The following is a 17,905-nucleotide window of genomic DNA, read 5'->3' as shown; positions in this document are numbered from 1 at the left end:
ATTATGTCAATGTTGTCTTTAAAGTCAATAATGCAGCATTTCATTGTTATTTTAACAGCACATTAGTAAAATGCTCCTAGACTCGTGTACAGCGTGCACACACTACTGGATGCTTGTTACACACACAGGGACGTGCAGCAGAACACACACATGCAGAAGATGAAAGGTTAAGATAAAAAATATTACAATGTGAAATAGTATTATGATATGATCTGCTCATGCGTTTTTACTTCATACACAAGCAGATGAAAATCTCTTCTTCCTGCTCATTATTCCTTTATCATAATAGCACTGGCCAAGGTTCAAACATGTCTGGCTGTTAAAAGGAATGGGAGAGGACAACTCTTTTGAACCATGCGCCTAGAGAAAGGACCCTTTTTGCCACAGTTAAACTAACAATAGTGGATTCCTACACACCCTAAACGCACCTGCGCCAGGTGCTTCACGCCGTGCGCTTAGAACATTAAAATATGGCCCAGAGAGAGAGAGAGCAGATGAGAAGGTTGTTTTGGAAACAGGAAGAACAGTGTAGTAAAGGGATGACATAAAAAGGTGCTTATGTTCATAGTCTTTTCCAGTATTATAAAATAGCAACAGGACTTTGTTCTACAAGAGCTATCTAGCTAACACTAGTAAGCGTGTGTGTGAGTGCTTTTCATTTTGCACCATTTCTGTATTTGCAGCGCGTTTGTGTTTCTGGTTGTGTTGTGTGAATTTGCACCGTGCTTGCTAAATGCTGTGAATGTGTTGTCAAATTAGTTACGATGTTTTCTTGATCTGCTTTTGTTTTGTCTACAGTATTTGCATGTTTTTTCTTAACTTGCAGTGTGTTTGCCCCTGTCGGCCACTGTAGAAAGATCTCATGATTCCGGTGTACTTCACTTGTATTTTTAACTTTCTGTTAATGTGCTTGCCTCCGGTTACGTGTGCAGTGCCGACTCTCCTCTCCTCTGGATCCGGATTGACCCAGACATGTCCATTCTGAGGAAGGTGGAGTTTGAGCAGGCGGACTTCATGTGGCAGTATCAGCTGCGTTATGAGAGGGATGTCGTTGCACAGGTGGGCTAATGGAAAGAGTACAGTCCTCTACAATGGCCTTTTTAACATTTCTAAATCAGTAACCTAACTTGTTATCCTATACTTCCACATGAACCATATCACCCTGCAGTTTGTTCAGTTTTTTACCTCCAACTAAGACAAATCTGTTAAAAACATCTGTCACTCTCCCTTTTAGCTTTTAGTTGTTGTTCTTTTAATTTCCTTTTTTTCTGGGATGGCCCTACCCCATTAATGTAAAATAAAAATACAATAAGGCCTACATAAAGAAATCTCCTGCTCCCTTTTACCAGACTGGATAAACTAATACAGGCTTTTCCAGAGTTTGCCGAAACTCAGCCCAGGCAAAAGCATTAATAAAAACTATATAAGAATAGGGTTCTTTTCCACTGTTAGTCTTGTTTGTTGTTACAGGTCATTTGGGATCATTAGGTGAAACATTGCTCAGTTTCAGAAACGTTTAAAAGTAACATATAGTTACTTTAAGGGATTTGAAAGGGGTTTGATTTAGTAACTGTAACTGTCTATTCTGTACTGGATTTGAATAGCTTCCAGTGAGATGCTCATCAGATGAGCGTTTACCTTATTTCTCTGCCAGGAGGAAGCCATCTCAGCATTGGAGAAGTTCCCAACTCCTGCCTCCAGACTGGCTCTGACAGACATCCTAGAGCAAGAACAGTGTTTCTACAAAGTCCGCATGCAGGCCTGCTTCTGTTTGGCCAAGGTATGTGTCAGTTTGTTTGTTTGTTTGTGTGTGTGTGTGTGTGTGTGTGTGAGCATGCAAGAGTGTGTATGTGTGAGAGCAATGCGTGCGTGCGTGCGTGCGTGCGTGCGTGCGTGCGTGCGTGCGTGCGTGCGTGCGTGCGTGCGTGCGTGTGTGTGTGTGAGCATGCGTGTGTGAGCATGCGTGATGTGCATTTTTGGAGCCTGTATCATGAATACACACGGTGCAGGTGTCACTAGGTCATACCAGCAAAAAGTAACTTCCACATAAGGGGAAAATGTTTTTTTTTATGACATAATCAATAAAAATGACACAGTTCAAGAAAGGCCGGGGCCAGCCGCTGTAGTTTAGCCTAAGCAGATACAATTCAAGGTAAGTCAGGAGAGTTAATGGAGAGTGACTCTTTGTCTTCCCCTCTGGTCGGGGCGGGACTTAAATGCACTCTTTATTACTATTTATTAAATGTCCAAATGTCTCTATAGGGAGCAGTGGGGAAATGTAACAATTACACTTACTCCAGTACTGTACTTCAATCCAAAAGTTGAGGTACTTGTACTTTACTTGAGTCTTTTCTTTTCATGCCACTTTCTACTTTGCTACATTTCAGAGAGAAATATTTTACTTTTTACTCCACTACATTCTTCTGGCAGCTTTAGTTACTTTAGTTACTCCACTACATTCATCTGACAGCTTTAGTCACTATTAGTGACTGATGTATGTTTGCTCCTGTAACACCATCATTTATTGATAATTTTTGGGATCAAAAAATATCTATCTATCTATCTAAGATTTCTGCACACTAAACCCATATAGTTTATAAATCTGAAGTTTTATTACAAAGTAACCTAGCAACAATATAACGGCCTCCAGGTCCAGCTGAGATGATGAGACCATTAAACACACAGCTGCTTGGATCCTTTACACCTTCTAAAACGGGAAGAAAATTCTAATAACTACATTTTCCTGATGATACTTATACACTAAAGTAACATTTTTAATGCAGGACTTTTACTTTTAACAGAGTATTTGTACAGTGTGGTATTAGTACTCTTACTTAAGTAACTTATCTGAATACTTCTTCCACTACTGATAGGGAGCAATTTAACGTTCAGTTTATAGACTGTCAAACTAGCTTGACTCAGCTCTGATTCTCTGATGGTTTTTAATGGATGGTGACAATGTCTTAACCATATTTCCTGCCTGTCTCATCTCTCATTTATTTTGGTAAAAACATTAATTGTTTTCAAAAACCTCAGTTCAAACAACATTGTGAAACAGGCTACAGTATGTGAACAACATGCGCCATGTGCGCCAGCAAGGCCACCCACCTAAATAATCCTATTCTGTGGCTCCAGGAAACTCTATTCTCTGCTCTGGATTTGGTCTATTCCAACTTTAACCCCACTGGATTTCCACCATTCGGGTTCCACCTGAACCAATATTTTTACAACATGATAAACTGAGTGGATTTGAAATGGCAGCACTTCACTTCTTTCATGAAGTTGTTGTGTTTGGCCACAGAACCCCCAACAGTTTTATCGTAATGGCCTTTGGTATAAAACACACACACACACTCACACTCTTTGACTCCCACTCACTGACTTCCATACCCACACTGCCCACAAAGTGAAATATGACTCACCTCGGATGGACTTGGCTACATTATGATTTGTTGGGATGGCATTGACGTGCTTGTTATTGGTAGAAAACGTTGGAAGGCAGAAGGAACAGCCCGGGGCTGTCATGCACATGAGTTAAAAACTCAAAAAATACAGATGTGTTCATGAATGCGGGCATACACACATACAAAAACATTCCGGTGTGCATGCCCCCCTTTATTTACCTTGCCAAATGACAACATCCTGTGTCAGTGACCCTTAGCCCTATATTACCACATTAACATAAATTCCCCAGTATCCTGTTGGAACCCAAAGACTACTGGAGCCGCCAGTCTTCATGCCTGTGGAAAGCTCATGTGCTGCTCATGTGTACGTTTGCCTTTTACCTTGTAGTTCAGTTCTCACCACAGAGATTATAACGGACAGAAAGGACATTGTTATACAAGCTACAACATTCTTGACTTGTCATTTGTGTGCCATTCAGTATTTCTTCTGTAATGACCATAACTCTCTCGAGAGTGTGTATATTTTACATTCCAAATGCTTTGCAGAAATTTGAATGTTTAGTTTGGCTGGTATTTTTACTGTGATCACAGCAAATGTAGGACCCCTGACAGATGCCGTCCTCCATGTGTGGCAGCTTAGACAGGCGTGAACTGAAGTAATTGACTAAAGTAGAGCGCCGTTCTTCTATTCTCGTGTGTGTACATGTAAACCTGCAGATAGCCAACTCCATGGTGAGCACGTGGCAGGGCCCGCCGGCTATGAAGTCCCTGTTCACCCGAATGTTCTGCTGTAAGAGTTGCCCCAACATCGTCAAGACCAACAACTTCATCAGCTTCCAGAGTTACTTCCTGCAGAAGGTACATCTAACTGACAAGCACACACAGTTCAACACACACTACTTCTCAGTACCGTAAACACGAACACACTCTCAACAGACTATAAGAAACAAAAATGATCGGTCATTCCAGATGATTTTGGCTTATCACAGATATCATCAGCGGTCAGCTGCTAACAATATATTACCGCATAGATATATTCCTAAACAGTGTTTTTGTATGTTCTAGTATTTTGTCAACCAATTTTCAGCAGTAAAATGTCCCTTAAGAACATGTTTAGGGCACAATTCCTAAACAGCCAAATCTAAGGAACCTTATTTAATCCCAGCAGCAGTTGGGCTGTATTATACAAGGCCATGTAGCACAGGGAAGCACATTGTAAAATGAGCTATGAAATTGGGTTCCTCTATCTTTTTTGCAGCAATATTATGACGTGATTACTGTCTTCTCTTTGTTGTCCATGTCAGACGATGCCTGTTGCCATGGCGCTACTTAGAGATGTCCAGAACCTCTGTCCTAAAGATGTTCTCAACTTCATCCTTGACCTCATCAAGTATAACGACAACCGGAAAAACAAAGTAAAGACAGACACACTCACACACACACACACACACACACTTTTACCTACATAGTAACTCTTAAAGATGTGATCAGTTATGGCCAGTTGAAGTTAAAAATTATTCAGTGGTATTCCAAACACCGGATAAGCGGATGAAGATGGATGGATGGTATTCCAAACATTAGGGGATCAAACCTGTGGCATATTTAAAACCCTAAAAAACTTATTTTGAAAATGATATTGTACAGATGCTAACAGGAAAACTTTGGCCCCACTGATCAGCGTCTAAACAGGGGGTTCTCCTCTTTTTTCCTGTGTCTTCAGTTTTCAGATAACTACTACCATGCAGATCTGATCGAAGCACTGACCAACTCTCTGACCCCCGCCATCAGCATCAGCAACGAGGTGCGCACAGTGGACAACTTGAACGCTGACGTCCGTCTCATCTTGGAGGAGATCACACGATTTCTCAACATGGAGAAACTGCTGCCGAGCTTCAGAAACACCATCACTGTCCGGTTAGGAGTGTAGTCTTTGCCTCTATATGTTCCACACATGATCCCCTAAAACCTGTTTCTCCTAGCAACTCTTCATCTCAGCTGTTAAATAAATTTGTAATGAATGTCTCGTTTGGCCTTTGCTTAAAAAGTCAGAAAATTAAAAATTTGATTGTATTTTCCATATACCAAAAATAATATGTAATACGTGAAAGAGCATAGTTGTATGTTAACCACACATGTTTTTATTTATTTATGCTGAGATTGTAGATATGGAACAAAAAAATATACCATTTACCTTCAGTTAACTAAGTTTTCACGCCCTCTACTGAGGGAATCAAAAAAATCCTTTCATCTCTGGCATATGTGTCCCATGTTAATATTAGGTCAGCTCAACTTGTAATTCTCATGTTTGTTTTCAGGCCCCTGAAGGCAGCATAGCTTTAATTTTAAGGTAGACTTAGTTTTAGATGGATATCCATCTGCCACGGTCAGTTTAGCGTTTTAAATAAGAAAAGTAACTGTAAAGTCTGTGGTAAAGAAAGAGGTAGTAACAAGGTTTCATTAAGTATTATTCATATTTATCCAAAATGAAGCGCTAACTGTGGCGTATTGCCTTGCATTAGACATCTTTCTGCTTTCATGTCACACAACTAGAAGATCCCTGATTCCTCTGTTTCCCTCCACTCTCCAGTTGTCTGAGTGCGATCCGTCAGCTTCAGAGGAACGGCCATATTCCCAGTGACGCGTCTCTCTTCAAGTCCTACGCTGAGTATGGACACTTTGTGGACGTGCGCGTCGCTGCACTGAAGGCTCTGGTGGACTACACTAGAGGTAGGACATGGATCTCACGTATGCTAGCTGGTATTGGTATAATTATTATTATTATTATTTTTGTGAAGCTCATTGACCTAGCTCCCAGGTCCTGGAGATGTAACATGTTTGTTAAAGCCAGTTAAGGTGGATATACCTGATCAGTTTATTAATAGGATGTGTCAATACCCAGATTCTTACAATACCATGTTTAATCAGATTGTGACCCAAATATTAAATTCTTGTCTCTCACACAAATTATATTCTTTTGGTATGTGGCGCTGATAGATGGTTAATAAAGAACAATCTTCAAATGCCGGTAAACACAATACTTGAATGTTTGTTGAAAGCAGCCACCATTGTATTTAATTGGACCCATCTTCAGGATCTTGAGGATGTTTTTTCTAAGTGACATGTCTTAATGTGTTCAGGTCTCTAGTGTGCACAATGTCTTTGTTTGTCCCACAGTTGAAAGAAGCTCAGTGGAGCTGCAGTGGCTGCTCAACATGGTCCAGAATGATCCAGCTCATTATGTCAGGTCAGCTTATAGCCAGCACTCATATGCACTCTTTACATACACGTTCATGTGTACATTATTACTGTAAGTGCAGTGTCCTTGCCTCAACATTTGTTCATGGTTTGTATGTCATTAACGTCTTGTCTTACCAAATGTGTCAGTTCTAATCTTACAATCAGGGATATTTTTAGAATCGGTCCTGTAAAAACCTTCAGAAGCCTTAAAGTATAGGTCCATTTTTTCAAGTATATCATAATACAATAAGTGCATACCCAAATGGACATTGAAAACGTTTTTGGCTGCCCAGACTGGGTACAAAAGGATCACCAGCAAAGGGTAACAAACCTCCTTTCTTGTCTGTATGTGGTCTAATTAGACATAAGATCCTGGGTATGCTCAGTAAGAATCCACCTTTCACCAAGACAACAGACTCCCCTCTGTGTAACGAAGCTCTGGTCGACCAGCTCTGGAAACTAATGAACTCAGGTGAGACGCAAACACACACACAAACACACTCACACACACACACACATACACACACATATTCATCATTTCATATTGGCTGGTGGTGTGTCGACATAAGGAGATCTACTGACGGATGGCACGACCTGAGCAGGAGAGATGTTTTTAAAAGTTTCTGTGGGTTCAGCTCTCTGTACATTTGGATCTTCTAACTGAATTTCTGTGCTTTGAAGTTTAGTTTATATTATATATATTTTTATTATACGTTTCATGTGCACGTATTGGAGGCACGTTACGTTACTGCTGCTGAAGCCCCGACCTTTCCGGATTTTCCTGCTTCATAATAAAATGAATTAAATACCAAAATAACAATCAAAATAATAAGAGGACTTTTATTGTGAAGAATTTATAGGAAATGAAAGTCTGGTGAAGTCTGAAAGCTTAGAAAAGCCAAAGTGGCTTTTGTTGTGTGTGTCATGGACTTCATTTAAATCACATTTCCTAAGAACGTCTGACGCATTTAAAGTTTCTTGGAGCACTGTTGGCTCCATCGCTGTGACAGAGAAGTTTAGATCCATGAGGGCCTTTCTTGCTGACTTTAACCAAACTCAGTAAGCAGGCAGAAAGGGCATTGGTCAGGGAGATGACCAAGAGTCCAGCAGGGTTCTTTTTTATTACCAGACATAGAAATAAAACGAGTTTACCACACAGATGGCTTTCTGTCCAAGGCAGAGTTCAGTTAGTTTCCCTTTCCACATGTGTTTGACTGGACAGACTTCTGTCAGACTGCCTGTCTGCTGTTGCACAACTCCCTGACACCGTCTGAACGCCATCTTCCATGAAAACTGCCAAGGAGTTCTGAATGAGCTTTAAAGGAATCAGTGACAAAGTTGGTATGCAGAACTCAAGTTTCTTTATCAGCTGCTTTCCAGACCTTTGCTTTCTCTTTTCTAATCAAGTAAAAAAAAACTTGAAGCTTAGCTGTTCCATTTCACATTTTCACTTGATACATTTTTCATCAGCAATGAATTGTGTTGAAGTGTTTCATCAACTGTTTCCGCACTATTTCATTGACTTGACCGGTCGTCTTTGCAGTGCCACACTTTCTGCTTTCTGTGTTTTTCTTTTGTTATTATCTTGTTGTTTTATCCAGTCTATGAACTGAAAAGGTTTAAGGTCTACTTTTTGGTCGTGCTTCCCCCAAATACGCACATGGTTCTGCCTTCTATTGAGTCCTCAGGTTTCATTGTTTCTCTCTCTTCCTGGGGGTCCTATGTGTCTTTCAGCTAGCTAGCCAGGCCATAATGGTTCAGTCTGCCAATCCAAACACTTCCCATCTACAAGTATATGTTCACTAATCCGTTTTCCTGGAGACCATCGGGCTCTTATTGCAGCAATTTATGTAATTTATTGTCTCACAAGCTTGAAGGATGACCAAAAATGTTGATGCTGATTGTTTCCAGTGAACTTGTGTTCAGGTCAGTCGGTGTGGGTGGCTGCTGCTGCTGGACAGCCTGGCCTGTGCTGCCAGTTTAAATACAGAGTGACCAGAGTAGTAACCCCAAATACTATGTTATAGAAATGTGTTTGCGCTTTTATTCTTCTCCCCACATAACCCACAGCCCCCCACGTGTTAAACACACACACACACTCACACAGGATGATGTTTCACTGGCTGAAGGTCAGTGCCGTAAGAACAAAAACTCGGAGTACTTTCTGCTACAGTTCGAGCCCTTTATTTCAACCTTCTTCTAAAGCCACAGTCCACCGCCCGTGTTCGGTGCCTGGCCTTTAGATTGTCAGCTTCAGCAATATTTGTGTTTAATTCATTCCAACTCTTAAAACACTGCTACTCAAATGACTCGTTTAAAGATGTATTTAGCTCCGTGTCGCTGAGATCTGATCATTTTGTTTAGTTAACATGTCTTTGTGGTCGAAGAACAGGCAGATCAGGATTAATGGCCGGGATGCACTCTGGTGCTAAATGAGTTTGTACCCCGACCACGTCTGAAGGCAACAGTGTTGATAGCTTTGCTGAATGGCCACTCACTAACGTGGGAAGAGAAGCAGAAAGGAGCAAGATCCAATAATGGTTGAAATGGGGATAACTCAAAAGTGCTCATGATGTTGCTCTCGTTTTTACACACACCGTGACTGTCTTGACGTTAGAAAGCTGTGTGCACAGGAGGTTTCAGACAATGATCTCTGTCTCTGGACAGCATGAAACATGGCCGACACTAGCGGACATAAAAGAACTGTTCACACTGGGACTGGCCGATTTGTCAATATTCTATCCACATTGATTCTACTATACTGTATATGAGATGTGATATCTTGATAGTCTGGCAATCCAAGACTACATTTGATCTAACCGTCTTTGCCGTTTGTTTTCAATCCCATTGCCCTCAATTGTCACCCCCATACCTCCCTTCCACCTTGCGCCTTCTTTTCTCAGGTACCTCCCACGACTGGCGACTGCGCTGCGATGCCGTGAACCTCTACTACACGTTGTTCGGTTTGACTCGACCCTCCTGCCTGCCATTGCCAGAACTGGGCCTCGTGCTCAACCTGAAGGAGAAAAAAGCTGTTCTGAACCCCACCATCAAGCCTGAGCTGGAGGTCGGCCCCGTTGTGGACACCCCTGCCAGTATCGGCATCCATGGTGTGGGCATGTGCTACGCAACTGTAAGTGGTGTGCGCTTGTGTGTCAGGACAGCGTGTTTAGTCTAAATAGAAAATGCACTTTATTAACTACTGATCACACTGTATTTTAAGTTATTTCTTACAAGGTTGTAAACTTGTACTACATCAAGCTGCAACTTTTATTGGTTTCTGTGCTCACGATGATGTCATCAGCGAGCTGCTCGGTGGTCTTCATTTCCCTATTTTAACGGTCTTTGATTTATGAAACCTTTCAGATGGCACACAGATAGTAATTACTTCATAAAAACTGTGTGATTTTGGGTTGGATCTGTGTAATTATGGCTACTGTAGTGCTGCCAGCAGTATGTGGCTGTACCTCGTTCCCATTGCATCACAGTTCTCACGGTTGAGAGCACAATTCTGGTTATAAAACATCTGATTGAATCAGTTTTAGCAGCACATTCAGCTTTATGATTAATCATGCACAGGTTTAAGCAGCTGATGAGATTACATTTCACCTCGTACGATTTCATGAAATGAATCAACATGGAAGCATGTTAAGTCATCCATTCTGGTTTCATATACACCATTTGAATGTGTTACAAACTCACATTACTATTAAAGTTAACTTAAGTAAGCCATGCTACCACATATTGAAGTTTGTTTGTGTGTGCCAGGTGGATGAGGAGCCAGATCCTATTTCCTTAGGGGTGTGTGGGGTGGGCCAACCCCCTCAGGGCCTGAAGAGGAAGGCTGAGACCCCCCTGGGATCCCCCCCAGAGCCAGGACAGGTGCTGCAGCAGCAGGACGATGATACAAGAGGGGGCCACTTCAAGATCCGGGTAACAGATTGCAGACCTCTACACTCTAGCTCTGCTGTGCTTTTATACAGGCTAATCATTAACAAACTTCTGTTTTGTTTGATTGTTAGCTGGTGTTAATATGTAGCTCTGGTTGGTTGCAGTTCAACACAATGGAAGATGAAGACATTGATATGGAGACGGTTCATGATAGTCAGGCTTTCATTCACCAGCATCTCCATCTGTTAGAAAGACCCTCTACACCAGGTACACACACACACACACACACACACACACACACACACACACACACACACACACACACACACACACACACACACACACACACACACACACACACACTATTTCTTACATCATTCTGGAAAATAATAAAAATTACCATTACCTAGTGACACACACATCCGTACTCTTTGTCTTGTTAGGTAAAGAGCCGCCGTCAGTGGAACAGTCCATGCTCTCCATGCCGGCCACACCCGTGCCGTCCTTCACCAAAGAGACGTCCTCTTTGTCCTCCAAGCACAGCGGGGAACACGGCCACCACCATCACCACCACCACCATGAGCACAAGAAGAAGAAGAAGAAGCACAAACATAAGCACAAGCATAAGCACAAACACGAAAGCAAGGACAAGGAGAAGGACAGAGAGAGGGACAACTCGCACGCCTACAGCAACAGCCCGGCCAGCGGCAGGTCCCTGCGCTCGCCCTCTCTGTCTGACTAAACATCCAACTGCTATTGGGTCAGTTACAGTTAACCTGGTACATAAATGGAAAGCAAAATATCAGGGTTTCCCCCAGAAACGTGGTTTAGCCCGGTGGCAAGTGTCTATTTTTTTTTTTTTTTAAGAGAGACCAGCTGGGGCCAGTCACAGACTGATGGCAGGTTTAATGTGTCTGTGATATCAGAATCCTGGATGGAATCGCAAAATTGAGAATTTCAAAAAGCTTCACTGTAAGACATATTCCAAAGGGCATACATTAAGTCAGTGCTAAAAGCTAACTGGAGATTTGAAAATATAACCACATGTTAGATTCAACCGAGCCACCCCACTGTAACTAGTTTAATAAACGTCTCAAAAATACTACAACAAAAATCCCTTTGGTTTAGGCATAGTGGGGGGGAACTCAGGCCCAGTGGACCGCCAGGCTTGCAATACACTGGGGGAAACACTTAAATGTGAACATGTTCTGGTTTCTTCTCTCTTCTGTGACAGTAAACTGAATATCTTTGAGTTGTGGAGAAAGCAAGACATTTGAGGACATCATCTTGGACTTTGGGAAACACTGATCCACATTTTTCACCATTTTCTTACAGTTTAGAGACCTAACAACTAGTCCATTCATCCAGGCAATAATCCATAGATGAATCAACTATGAAAATAATCGGTAGTTGCAGCTCTAATTATCATACAGGAAGACTCAAGTGTTGAAGAAAGGATGCGTTTCCAAGTGTAATCCTCAGATAGCCGGCAGCACTGAATCCCTCAGCGGTCCATGTTGGCTTGAGAGAGGAAGCAGAAGGTTGAAGTGAGGCTGCCGTGTCATTAAGGTAAACCCTCCGGAGGCATCACACCACACAGCCTGCAGCACTTTGTGGACTTTTTGACACGGCTTCCAATCTGTCCGAGGCATGCAACCACGTACACCTCTCTCCACAAACAGGCCAATAACTTGTACATTTCCCCCCCACAAAGACACCACTCTGGTGTGCCTCATCCCCACAGCTCAATGCCAACATTCAGTGGCTTCGGAGGGGAAACATGATGGTGGTGGTGGTGGTGGTGTGGATTAAACCATTCTGTCTGGACTGTGCCTGCGCTGTATTTCATATCCTGCAAAGTACATTTCCCTGTTTGCTTCCAGATGAAAAAAGAGGAATTTCCTGTTAGATTTTTACTGTACAATTGAAACTGAAGTCATATTAATGTTTTCTTTTAAATATATGTTTTCTTTTTTTTGTCACTGATGATGAAAGATACTTTTGTATTCATGAATGTTTTAACTAGATGGAATCCAGCTTCACAAAGGCATTTATGGCTGATTTACTCTGGCACTGTTTTTTTAGTTTTGATTAGGTGGTTTTAAACAATGAACAGAACATGCAGAATTCACTATTCTTCATTTAGAGAACCAGAGGACTATCAGAACTGTGATTACACATGTTAAAAAAAACGGTTTTCTAATTTAGACAGCCTCCTTAATAAATCTGGCCGTGTCTATTTACAATAACAGACACAGTCTTTACATGTATGTCTCTGTCAGCATTTATTCCCAGTTAGTGCTTGTGAATGATCCTGCGAACCCTTTTATCCCGAGTGTTATGGAGTTCCCCTGATGCTTTTCAATTCCCTTCTTGGGATTAGAAACGGTTAACCAGGTGTTTAAAATGCAAAGTCCACCAGTTTATTAAAACACAAAAATCTACCGCAAGCTGAGACAATTAGATTTACCAAATGTACTATAGATTTAAAGTACACAAAGGAACATGAGGCTAATAACTCCTACATTGTAATATTGTTTTTAATTTCTGGATTTATTATGTTTAAAATAAATTGAGAAAAATTCTCCCTTTTCTATTTTTTGCCCTCCTCGCTGCTCCTGTCGCACTAATTCAGACTTTGATCATCGTCTGGCATCTTTCTCAGAGTTCAGTTTTTTCTTTACCCTCAACACCCCATGCTTATTAGAGATAGGCAACGCTACTTCTGAAAATTTCCAAATCCTGCAGCACAGCCTTCTTATACCACCACATTTTTGTTCTAGGTCACTATTAGGGCTTACTGTAGACCTGGACCTACCATCTCAACAGGCTGGATAGGCTTCTTCTAAAATGTTCTTCAGGAACTGTTCTGGGTGCTGCTCCTCCATGTCGCCATCGTTTACCAGGAACAACTGCCTTCATGTCACCAGGTTCATTGGTGGACTCTTTAACGCTTCAGTCCACATTTCTCAAGTTGTCTTTCTCCTGTAACAGAATGAGTCCTCCTCCCAGCTGCTCCTGGACCATTTGGGCTTTGCCTCTTATTCCCAAGCTCTCTTTGATGAGGTTCACATTGGTTTGCATGAGGAACTTTTAATGTTTTGTGTACTGAGATCCTTACTGTGTTTTTAAACAGAGTCCCGCATCTCTAAAATAATTTTGATATATGATATGATATTATGCCGTTCCCTCAAACCAAACTATGTGCTTATGCGAACTGCAAACTGTGAACTCTGACACTGGTCTTGTGTAAATGTGTTAACTATGGTTGGAAATGTCACTTTTACACACCACGTTAAAAGAAAATGGAACATTCACGACAGCAAATTACGTCATCGGGCACAGGGCTAGGCAGGCACAACAACAAAGAAGAAGAAAAAAGAAAAAAAAAGAAAAATGGCGCCGCCAGGCGGTGCTGTTTTGTGTATTCCGAAATTTGCTAAAACTGCTAGAACTTGCATATTATTGAGTCGACTTTGCAAATATATTATATATGCTAAATACCAATGATATAACTAACACTTAGCGCAATGAGCCTCAGACAGAAAAGTAGTTTCTCCACCGAGAAACTAGCTAGCATGGCCGGTGTAGCTAGCTAACGTTACCGCGCAACAAGTGTCTTCGCATGGATGAACTGACGGCGTCCCATGATTCAAAGGAAAGGTGAGGACATGTCTCAGTGACAGCAGCAAAGTATTTTATAAAAAGACAAACAAACCTCAAAAAAGGTTGTTGTCCCTCTGTGGTAATTTGGCATCTTTTTGCAGTCGGTATGTGTCAATTTGTGGTAGTTTTCTGTCTCTTTTTCACATTATGGAGGACCGTTGTTATTACCATATCTGTGTCTTCAACACTTGAAAAGTTGGAGCAGATAATACATAACTAACACTCAAAGAGCTTAAAGACAAAACCTGTTAAGAGGTCCAACTACAGTCAGTATATCTGAGAAAAGTCTTCAAGTTTTAGGTAGGTGCTGCCCAAAACAGCTCTGGTGCTGCACCTAAACCCCTAAAACGGACGGGGAAACCCTGGTCTTGCATGTTTGACTCCCTATCCTGGGCTGACCTGCAGTCCTTTCACATAGGTTGACCTACCACATGGACACGCCCGGCCCGGTGTCGTATTGGCAGGAAAACTGTCTGACCTACAGCGTTGCATTCAACCCTCCTTGTGTTTCTTCCACGCTCTCCCTGTATCATCTGAGTCCGGACTGAGATAGGAGCCCTCCTCTTACCCAACACCTATAAAACTACGGTGCGCTCCTCTCCGTCTCCTCCCCCTCCCTTCCTTTCTTCCACCTCCTGTTCTGTTCAACGGCCCTCCTCTCCGGTGGTCCTCCGCACTCAGCATCACTCAGTATCCGACCTACAACACAGGAGTACGCTCAGCCCGGCGCAGAAACATGTTGCTCCACAAACCGGTACGGTAAGAGCGCAGGTCTACACCTTATAGCTGCAGGGTCCCGACAGAGTACAGACATCGCTTTGCGTCAAACCGTGCGCAATGACGTATTTAACCGTGTAGTTTGGGTCATTCATGGTGGACGAAAGGGCATTTTCCTGGTTCTTTTCAATGGTGGAATGTAACTAAGTACATTTACTCCAGTACTCTTGTACTTGAGTCCAAATGTTGTAGTACTTTACTGTAGTCTTTTCTTTTCTTGCCACTTTCTACTTCTACTGCGCCACATTTCAGAGAGAGATATTCTACTTTTTACTCCACTACATTTATCTGACAGCTTTATTTACTAGTTACTTTAGTTACTCAAAAACATTCATCCAACACCTTAAGTTACTAGTTACTTTAGGTGCTAGTTACTTTAGTTACTAGTTACTTTAGGTGCTAGTTACTTTAGGTACTAGTTACTTTCCACATTAAGATTCCTACACACCAAACCCATTTTTTGGGATCAATAAATATCTACCTATCTATCTATCTATCTATCTATCTAAGATTGCTGCACACTAAACCCATGTAGTTTATAAATCTGACGTTTTATTATAAAGTAACCTAGCAACAATATAACGGTGTACAGGTCCAGCTGAGATGATGAGACCATTAAACACACAGCTGCTTGGATACTTTACACTTTCTTAAAATACTTTAATACTTTAACTACATGTTCTTGATGTTACTTAGAGACCTTTACTGACGTACCATTTTCAATGCAGGACTTTTACTAGTAATCGAGTATTTTAGAGTGTGGTATTAGTACTTTTACTTAGGTAAATGATCTGAATAATAGTTGTTTCACCACGGGTTCTCTTAGCTTTTTTTTTCTTTCTACACCCCCATCTTCCCTCATTCTGTCCTGCTGCTGAGCATTTGCAGAACAATTGTAGATTGGTCGAACTATCAAAGGCGATTGTTATGCAGAGGCTGGTGGCCTCTGTCTCTCTTTGAACTGAGCACCGCAGCAGTCTTGACAGGTTGTCGACAACATGCAGTCAACACGACCTGTGGGGACCACTTTCAGTTATGGAAGAGCTCTGTCTTCTGTCCATGTTTGGAATGACTGCTTTACAAAATTTTGAAAATATAAAGTTGGGATTTAATTTGAGATCAGCCAGTGAAGGCTGAGCCCCCCCGCAGGATAGAAAGTTAACACATTTGGAAGCATTTAGCCATATCACACCAAATGTAAAACCAACCAAAATACACAGATTGTTAATGACTATGTTATAGAAATCGAGGGAGACCTGATGGCTTATAATGTGGTAAACGTGTCTAATGTGTGGCTGGGATTTTTCTGTTGTATTGTCGAGTCGGAAAAGACCTTAGTCCATGCAGCAGTTATATTCTAATGTCCGACGTGTTGTTGTCTCAGTTTGTTTGGGTCCTGTCAGTCCTGTGTGCCACTGAGGTGTGTTGGGGGTTTGTCTACGACCGTCCCCGACGCTCCGGAGAGGACGTGACTCCAGCCAGGACAGAGTGTGAGTATTCTGGTTTTGTTACTTGGAAACATCTTTGAACTGCTTTAACCCTGAGCTGACAGGCATCCACACACCTCACCCCCCTGTAGCTGACCTTGAGCGTTGTAGAAGGCAAAAGAAAAGTCTCTACGGGAATCAGTAAACTGTCCCTTTGACAGGGGTGAGCAATGAAGCGCCTGGATTGTCTGTCAAAAAGAAGTAAGATTTCACTGAGAAGAGTGGGAACCTGGGAATCAGTCTTTTTGCTTTGGTGTGATATCATTTTGGCAAAAGGAGTATTATTATAGGTAAGAAAATCACTAAGGATTCACTTTGCCACATCTATATTTAACAATAAAACATGATTTGTAAAATCATGCCAGCAAATATTTTAATAACGTAGTATTCTATGCACTAAAAGGTCTGTATAAAGGTCTTAGCCTGCCCCAAACCTTATTATAGGCCCAGTTTACTTCATTTTATACAATATTTAATACAGTGTTACAACGTAGTAGGGTGTCCCTGCTCCATCTCTTTTTCAGCTAAAGGGTCCTTTTCTTTAAAAACGTTGAAGACCCCTGCTGTAGACATTAACAATGGAATGTGCATTAGATGACATACAGTGTGCAACGTATGCCCCTTTCATGTTGTTTATGGAGAAGGAGAACCAGGAAATATTTAGGGGGAAATGCAACGCTAACAAGCCACGGCCGGGAGACGTGCGTCACTGTGACGAGAAGTTCCATATTTTGAAAGGAGACCATCAGGCTACGGCGTAAGGTCGGTATCGCCAAGTACCTACATAGCCATGGCGTAGATTTTACGCCTAGATTTTACGCAGCAACTAAAGATTATTTTCATTATTGATTCATCTGCAGATTGTTTTCTTCATCAATTAATCATTTGTTCTATATAGTAGTGAAGGAAGTCGATTCCAGCGTCCCAGAGTCCAAGATAACAGCTGTCCAAACCCCAAAGATATTCAGTTTACTGTGTTAAGTTTTGCTGCATTTCAAATTGAATACATTTGGGGTTTTCACTTTGTTGGACAAAATTAAATAATTTGAAGATGCCCCACTGGTTTAATAGAAATTGTGAAGGACGTGTGTCCGACACGTGGCTCTTTGCTACATGTCTTTCCCAACTCTCTCCCCTTTCATTTCTTTCATCTGTTTTGTCAATGAAAGCCTAAAACTGCCCAAAAATAACAATAAAAGAAGTGTGACAGGCATGAGTAATTTCTGCCAATCAGATGGCAACATCACTGTCCTCTTAGTTTGGCATTGGCAGCTCTATCTCAACCATAGACAGTGAAAGAAATGGAAACAGCGACGCCGGAGAGTGAAGTCTATTAGAAGCTCTTTTCCGGAGATGCTGAGCGTTAATTCAATTCAATTTTATTTATATTATCAATTCATAACAAGAGTTATCTCAAGACACTATACAGATAGACCACACTCC

General features: G+C 41.6%; 2 protein-coding genes across 4 annotated transcripts in view; both read left to right on the top strand.

The window, feature by feature from the left end:
• taf2 (TAF2 RNA polymerase II, TATA box binding protein (TBP)-associated factor) overlaps positions 1 to 12,724 on the top strand; it is a 25,703-nt gene extending 12,979 nt beyond the window's left edge. Inside the window, exons 15-26 of the mRNA XM_034873468.1 lie at positions 933 to 1,059; positions 1,655 to 1,780; positions 4,122 to 4,262; positions 4,709 to 4,819; positions 5,125 to 5,318; positions 5,992 to 6,131; positions 6,579 to 6,648; positions 7,004 to 7,113; positions 9,545 to 9,774; positions 10,410 to 10,574; positions 10,697 to 10,799; positions 10,976 to 12,724. Of these exons, the coding sequence (XP_034729359.1) occupies positions 933 to 1,059; positions 1,655 to 1,780; positions 4,122 to 4,262; positions 4,709 to 4,819; positions 5,125 to 5,318; positions 5,992 to 6,131; positions 6,579 to 6,648; positions 7,004 to 7,113; positions 9,545 to 9,774; positions 10,410 to 10,574; positions 10,697 to 10,799; positions 10,976 to 11,274 (1,816 nt within the window). The 3' untranslated portion in view covers positions 11,275 to 12,724. The remainder of the gene's footprint in view (positions 1 to 932; positions 1,060 to 1,654; positions 1,781 to 4,121; positions 4,263 to 4,708; positions 4,820 to 5,124; positions 5,319 to 5,991; positions 6,132 to 6,578; positions 6,649 to 7,003; positions 7,114 to 9,544; positions 9,775 to 10,409; positions 10,575 to 10,696; positions 10,800 to 10,975) is intronic.
• A 1,552-nt stretch (positions 12,725 to 14,276) lies between these two features.
• Positions 14,277 to 17,905, top strand: part of enpp2 (ectonucleotide pyrophosphatase/phosphodiesterase 2) — a 31,348-nt gene continuing 27,719 nt past the window's right edge. The window contains exons 1-2 of one of the 3 annotated variants that reach the window (XM_034874598.1): positions 14,277 to 14,952; positions 16,360 to 16,465. In XM_034874598.1, coding sequence (XP_034730489.1) covers positions 14,935 to 14,952; positions 16,360 to 16,465 — 124 coding nt within the window. In that variant the 5' untranslated portion in view covers positions 14,277 to 14,934. The remainder of the gene's footprint in view (positions 14,953 to 16,359; positions 16,466 to 17,905) is intronic. The other 2 variants (XM_034874596.1, XM_034874597.1) reach the window with 2 other exon arrangements.

The sequence above is a fragment of the Etheostoma cragini genome, chromosome 6, assembly GCF_013103735.1.
Source record: "Etheostoma cragini isolate CJK2018 chromosome 6, CSU_Ecrag_1.0, whole genome shotgun sequence".
Taxonomy (NCBI): Eukaryota; Metazoa; Chordata; class Actinopteri; order Perciformes; family Percidae; genus Etheostoma; species Etheostoma cragini.
The sequence above is the reverse complement of the archived record's forward strand: the minus strand, read 5'-3'. Positions and strand labels throughout refer to the sequence as shown.